We start from the raw sequence: 7,255 nt of genomic DNA, 5'->3' as shown, positions 1-7,255 counted from the left end.
CAAATGAAAAAACTAGGTTGTCCGAGTTGATGCCTTTCTCCGTAATAAGCAGAGACTCCACATTACTCCACAGGTCACATGCACAACCTATTAGTCTCACACACAATGAGTGGGTGTCAATCTGGTGAAATCAGAATAAACTGCAGATGGAGGAAACTCAGTTTCTTAGCTATGATCTTTTCTGCGATTGTGTGAGACTGAGATGTTACCCCTGGCGACACCCAGGTGAAGGGCGTAGAGGCCTTTCTGTACGTTCTATTTCAACTTCCCCTGAATCTGTAATTACTTCTAAATAACATGTTAAGTTGAAGCTATTGATGGGTAAAAGCTTCTGTGTAGAGACACTTGGGTCCAAGTCTGGTGCTGCTGCAATGCCTGAGTCAAGTCACTTTGTCTGTCTCTGCCCACTTCCTCGTATGTGACTGGGAGGGTGGGGCACCCTTCTGGAGTATGAGAAGTTACAGAGGAGGTCCTGAGCGGTCGGCAGGGGAAAAGGCACTTCTGCCGGCTGCTCTTGGGGCTTGAAATGAAAACAATGACAACAACAAAATACCGGAGTCTTAGCTCACCTTTGTTTGGCCACCTTCAAGCCAAGTGCTGGGTGGTGGTGGGGGGCACTTGGCTTCGGATCACCTCCTGATTGCTCCTGGGAGGGGCAGCTCCAGGACACACAGGTGATGAGAAGGACACTGGGGGGACCAGTGATGTCACGTGCCATGTCTGATTGAGGAGCCTGTGTAGGTTATTTGGGGGAAATTGGTCGCTAAACAAGTTCCCTATGTATTCTGCTCACAAGCAGGTGAGCGGGGCTGCAAGCAGGTGGCAGGACAGAGGCTCTGCCATCAGGCATCTTGGGGCTCAGCTACAGGAGACAGTCCAACATCCACAATTCAAGTCCTCAGATTTCTGTGATTTCACTGAACCTGGTGTTTTACCTTCTCTGCTTTCTTGGGATCATGCTCTGTGTCTAAAAAAGCTGCTGAAATGACTATGTGGTTGACATATAGTCCTGATGATCAAGTGCATGAAACACACAGCTATGGCCCTTTGAAGCCTTAAGCATTAAAATGAAAACCTAACAAAAACACAAACAAAGCCCAAGTGGTATTGAGAGCCACCCCATAAAGAAAAGACACTGAACATTAGCTAGTATCTTTTATTGTCAGATTTTCTTGAGCCAAGAAACAATGATTCCGCGTGGCTATCCATAGGGATAAGGCAAGTTTCTTCTCTTGTTGGGTAGACTTAGTTGGCCTAAGTCTTTACAAGTTTTCTGTATAAAAATAGAAGTCCAAGACCAGATTTTCTTTTGTCTGGTCATAAATGCTGATTTATTTACAGGGGCCTTATTCAGGCCACCATTATAAACTTGGGATAAAATAGGTGTGTATTTTATTAAAGCCTCAGCATTGAACGTCAGGGTCCTTTAAAGATTTGCTCAAGTTGCTTTCAAGGAAGATGACAGCTTTCCCTCATATTCAAACAGGGTTAAGTCACAATCTACCCACAGAGTGATTCAAGCTAACCTTTCAGAAAACATTTTTTAACTTAAACCTCTTAGAAACTGAAGACTCCAAAGTGACTTCATACAGTTCTAAAAACAGCCTTGGAGCCAGCTGTTTAAGAGTGGTTTATAAATACAGTTATTTGCAGGCTGCATATCTGTTTATAATACAGCAGACACAGATTGCAGACTTTGCTACACGTAAAACAAAACTGGAGTCAAAAATGTGGCTTTCGAAATACAGCAAAGACAGGAAAAATCCAGGATTCCGGGTTGTTAATAAAAACCACCTTGCAAAGTCACAGTTGAGGACTCTTGACTCTGAACGATTGAAATATACAGATGCTACACAATTCATTGCACATCCTCTTTCCCTTCGCTTTCAAGGCTCGCGGAACAATGATGAAAGTGATGTATGTGTTTACGAACACACGCGTGCACAGGCAAGCGCATGCACGCTAAAGATGAAACAAAGAGAAAAAGTTAATAGGCGTCTGTGAGGAAGGCTGCCAGCAGCTCTCCACCTAAAATAGACCATCCCCTCACGCTCTCTCTCCGTCCCCCTCCCCACTCCCTCACCTTCCCTCCCAGGGGAAATCAGGTTAGTGCAGAATTGATGGATCGACGCCCCTCCCCCACCCCAAGCTCAGCAAGCCTTCCCGAAAAGCAGGGGTGAGCATCTATCTCCCTTCAGTAGCACAGTTACGGGGGTCCGTGTCAGCTCCACGGAGTTAAGGCACTTCTGGCTGCTTTGGTGGCAGCGTGGGTTTCGTTTCCTCTCTTTTTAAGGCATGTATCATCTAAGAGAAGTAAAGCTTCGGAAACTGGTGGTACAGCTGAATACACCGATCGCTGGAATGGACAGGGCGAAAGGTCCCCAAGACACCTCCCTCTGACGAGGGGCTGCTGGGAAGTCTGGGGCGGCCGCAATTCAGACAGCAGACGCGGGCGCCGGCGGGGGCCGAGGAGCAGGGTGGCGCGGGCAGGTTTTGAGTTCGCGTGGACTCGGGCTCCCTTCACCTGGAGCTGCCCTGGCTGCTCACGGAGCGCGAGGTGCTGTAGCGCTTCTTCACGATCATGCTGATGTAGGCTTTCATGAGCTTGGCCACGTCCACCACCTGCCAGGGGAGCAGAGTCGGACCACGGTCACCAAGTGTCCGCAGGGCCAGGAGGCCCAGGCTAACAATCAGACATCCTCCGCCCAGCGCGGGCAAGCAGGGGTCCGTCCCGCCTGCAAAAGCCAGCAGCCTGCCAGTGTGAATCCACTGTGCAGGCTGTGGATTCGGCCAAAAGTTCAACTGCTTTTGCCCTTTTGCTTGTGGTGGGGAGAAGGGACTCGTGGCCTTCCCCCCTGCACCACCTGGTGGTTGCCTGATGTAAAACTGTCACATTTTGCAGATAAAATAAAGCCCCCACCTAATCACATAAAGGGTCTTGGTATGATCAGGGCTGGGATGACTGTCCCCATTGAAAATAAGGGCAACACGACAGAAGCCACAATCACAGCTTTTAAAGACTGGATCCCATCCTGCCGGTCAGCACCTCGTGATACAGCTGGAGAAACAGAACTGAGGGCTGGGGGGGGCGCGGTGGGGGTAGGAATGGGGAACACCACCTCCCACCCCACCAAGAGCCACCCATGCACGCTCTGCTCTCTGCCAACTCCGCATGCACAGTAGCTCTTTCATGGTGTGTTCACTGCCGCCCCTTCTGGCCCATTCCTCTTGATGGTTGGCCTGGGTCCCTGCGGAGACATCCTAACTGGCTTCCATCTCCCTGATCCCTCGTCTTCCTTCTAATGCCACCGGACATCCCTGCGAAAGCGCTATCCTGACACACTATTCACAAAGATCTCACAGCAGTTCTCTGCTCTCTACTGGAGTTGACCAAACCCAGCAGCCGGGCACCAGGGACCCTCCTGTAAGAGCCCCCACCTCCTTCCATCCCACTGCACACCTCCTGCACCACATCTGTCTGTGGTCCAGCCATCGCCTCCCAGCTCCTCGCCCTCACTGTACACCAGTAGCCAAATGGGAGGCATGGGATTCATACCCATTTCTCACCTTTGCTTGTTAACAGCTCCCTGCATGGAGACCTCAACAGGCTTCCTGCATTCTCATCATGATTACTACTACATTTTATGCTTTGGAGTGGGACGGCATATATACAGAGGTGTTTTTGTGATTTTTTTTGTGTTGTTGAGAATTAGCTCTTCCCAGGACGGTCTGCCACTCACTCCCTCCTGCTCCTTGGACACTGCCTGGCCCCAGTCTCATGGCTGTGATCCACTGCCGCCTTGTCTAACAATTTTCGCAAGGCTTTATTGCCTATATATATATATTTTTTTTGGTACCTCTATGTCACTTCCCTTTCTCTTCCTGCAAGGGTAAGACGCCCCCGCCACCCCCCCCAACGACAGCTGGAAACCAGATTTCTTCATTTCTGTGTCACTTCCTTTTCCCTTCTTTTCCTGCAAGGGTAAAATCCCCTGACAGCTGGAAACCAAATTTCTCCATTGCAAAGGTATACAGAAGAAACGTGGGACTGTCAGATTTTGGCCTGTGAGAAACCTGCAGCAGGGGAGGGACCACCATACTGTATTTTCCTATGTCTCAGAGCGAAATATGCAAACAAAGCTATTTGGTCAAAGGCATCAGGAAACGGGATGTTGTCTTGCTAGTTCATCAAGGCCACAGACGAAAGATTTGCCTCCTACCTCACTGGTTTCAAAGAGCAGCTCCCTCTCATCGACGACGATCTTGTAGGTGTTGGCCAGGGGGGCACCGAAGGAGAGGATGTGTTCGTACTGGAAGACTTCCAAAGGCCTCCCCTCCCCGCGCTTGTAGACAGAGACCGCATCGGCGCTGACGCCCAGCCAGAGCTCCTGGGGAAAGCCACCTTCCTTGCACTGGGGGGCAGGCAAGAGTCGGGGCAAAGTCAGATCAGCAAAGTCAGAAACAGGACACAGAAACCACAAGATGGGCTCTGAGCCCAGCCCTCTGCAGAGTATTGAACACATTCAATGTGTCTTTATGCAGAGGGCAACTGAAATACAAGACATGAAAAATGGTAGCTCTCTGGCTGTCTTGACTGATTTCTGACCAACTCATCAACCCCACGCATTTGGAGAACACCAACTGGTAAATTCAGCATCTTGCTTGGACTTTCCACCTGTCAATGTCACCACCGTCTTGGCCATGTGAATTAGCTATGAGAAGGTGGCCACAGGTGAGAAACTTGACAGTAATTTCCATCAAATCAAGCAGCCTGTCTATCGCTGCATGCTAAGTGACTTCAGCTGTGTCTGACGCTTTGCGCCCTACAGACTGTAGCCCACTAGGTTCCTCTGTCCATGGGATTGTCCAGGCAAGAATACTAGAGTGGGTTGCCATGCCCTCCTCCAGGGGATCTTGCCTACCCAGGGATGGAAGTGGCATCTCTTATATCTCCTGCACTGGCAGGTGGGTTCTTTACCACTAATGCCCATTCCTGTCTATCTCTAGTTCCACCTCAATCCTGTTTTGGATGGTTGTTCAAATACAAAATCTAGGATCATAGAGGGAAATTCTCCAAATATGTGCTGAGCAGTTTTAGCTCCTCCTGAAAAACACATCTCGTGACAAGTAGCAGCAGTGGCCTTTTGTGTGTATGGTGGTTGAGCTCATTGGTTTACCAACAGACTTTTTTGCACACATAAGTGGAGAGATAGGAGCTAGGCTATAGGGATGACACCACCAGGCAATGGGACTCAAGAGGGATATGCATTGGTGACACAGGAGACGAGGTACTTGTACAAAGCATCTGACTTATACTTAAAAACAAATGTAACCGACTCAACCAATCAAGCCACCCACCCAAAGATGGCATCCAGTGAAAACTCATGGAATAGAGATCAATTATTTAGGGTTTTATAAAGCCTTCTTTAAAAGTCAACAAATAACATGCTGAATGACTCTGATCATAAGAAAAATAGATGCTCGTCTTGACCAAGAGTTGGCAAACTTATCTGTTAAGGAACAAATAGTAAATATTTTAGGTTTTGTGGTATCGGTCATGGCTATTCAACTCTGCCATTTCAGCCTGAAAGTAGCCAGAGAAAAATACATAAAAGAAAGAGCACTGCTGTATTCCAATAAAACTTTACAAAAAAAAAAAAGAAGGCAGGCTGCAGTTTGTCAAGGCTTGATCTTGATCATTAATAAAATTTTCTTTCAATAAATGGTCTACTTAAAAAAAAGAAAAAGGATATGAATCAGTACTAGGTTGATGCAAACTTAGCCAAACTCCAATTGTGTAAAAGAAACTTTTCCCTACAAATAGCCATGGGAAAAAAAATTAAAATCCAAGTATATCCAAATTTTCTAATTTTATAGACATAGTGCTAAGATATTTTAAAAAACTTTAATGCAGATTTTTACCAGCACTTTTTCATTGGGTGTACAGCTTGAATAAGAAAGAGTCAGTTATTTAAGAATAGATAATATCTTAATTTCCCACTTGCTTCTAACATTACAAAAGCATTTACCAAAAAGGAGGAAGAATACTTTGGGTGGGTGGGGGGGGTGATGTTAAGGGTAAAACTGGGGAGCTCTAACCTACGAGGGCTGGGCTTCCCAGGTTGCGCTAGTGGTAAAGAACCCACATGCCGAAGCAGGAGACATGAGAGACATGGGTTTGATCCCTGGGTGGGGAAGATGCCCTAGAGGAGGGCATGGCAACCCATTCCAGTATTCACCCCTGGAGAATCCATGGACAGAGGAGCCCAGTGGGCTATAGTCCACAGGGTCACAAGGAGTCTGATATGACCAAAGCAACTTAGCATGCTTGCAACCTCAGAGGGTAAGAGAGCCACGTGTTCTACCCAGTCCTCCTTCCCCGTGACCTTGACCGAGGTCACGCTGACTCAGGTGTGCAGCCTGGTCCAGGAAGCAGCAGCCCACTCTCACCTCCACGTCGAAGAGCGTCGACCCGTACCCAGGCCACTCCTTGATCAAGGCCATGTACTTGGCCATAGCCTGTTCCTGGCTCATGCCCTGGAATTTCTTCCACTTGTCCAGGATGCTAGCCCGCGCGGAGCACACCTCCTCCTTGACCCACATATCCACCATCTGCTCCTCCTCTGCCTTCTGCCGTATCGCCGAGCCCGTCCGGAAGCTCCGCCGCAGGGTCCCCTCCAGGAAGCTTGTGCGCCTCTTCTCCAGCCGCTCCCCTGGCGTGAAGCTCTTGGTGGACTGGCTGATGCGGGCCTTGAGCCTCTGCAGCGAGTAGACCTCCTCCAGGGGCGGCACCGGGGCGTGCGGCGTGTAATCCCCCTGCAGGTACTGGAGCCGCAGGGCAGCCAGCACCTGCAGGTTCTCCTCGGGGGCCGGGTAGTGGCCATGGATGACGGCTTCGTGGGCCTGCGAAGAGGCGGTCGATGGCTTTACAGGTCAAGACACTGCCATGCGACACGAAGCCCACCTGGCTTGCTCCCTCAAACCATCAGGATTTCTCTCAAATGCCATCTTCCATAAAAGGGTACCTTAACGCCCCTTCGCGGTTTTAAATTTCTCCCTGGCAATGGGTACCACTGGAAACGTGTATTTATTATTTCCTCTCCCTCTCACTCCTCCCTATCCCCAACTAGGACAGTTCCTGGTACAGCAGTTCACATAATACGTATGCAAGTTTCCTTCTACCAGTGAATAAAAGAGCATCCCTCCCTCGTTACACTGAGAATTCTACTGCCACACCTGGTTTCTAAGGACTAGC

At 49.0% G+C, this 7,255-nt stretch overlaps 1 protein-coding gene across 7 annotated transcripts in view; it reads right to left on the bottom strand.

Annotated features, from left to right (window-relative positions):
* Nucleotides 1-1,142: 1,142 nt before the first annotated feature.
* Nucleotides 1,143-7,255, bottom strand: part of MYO10 (myosin X) — a 259,943-nt gene continuing 253,830 nt past the window's right edge. For all 7 annotated transcript variants that reach the window (XM_042233921.1, XM_042233923.1, XM_027980154.2 and 4 more), the window contains 3 exons: nucleotides 6,451-6,903; nucleotides 4,221-4,412; nucleotides 1,143-2,622 (listed from right to left, as the gene is read on the bottom strand). In XM_042233921.1, the coding sequence (XP_042089855.1) occupies nucleotides 2,521-2,622; nucleotides 4,221-4,412; nucleotides 6,451-6,903 (747 nt within the window). In that variant the 3' untranslated portion in view covers nucleotides 1,143-2,520. The remainder of the gene's footprint in view (nucleotides 2,623-4,220; nucleotides 4,413-6,450; nucleotides 6,904-7,255) is intronic.

The sequence above is a fragment of the Ovis aries genome, chromosome 16 (genome assembly GCF_016772045.2).
Source record: "Ovis aries strain OAR_USU_Benz2616 breed Rambouillet chromosome 16, ARS-UI_Ramb_v3.0, whole genome shotgun sequence".
NCBI classification, from domain to species: domain Eukaryota; kingdom Metazoa; phylum Chordata; class Mammalia; order Artiodactyla; family Bovidae; genus Ovis; species Ovis aries.
This window is presented reverse-complemented; position numbering and strand designations above follow the sequence as displayed.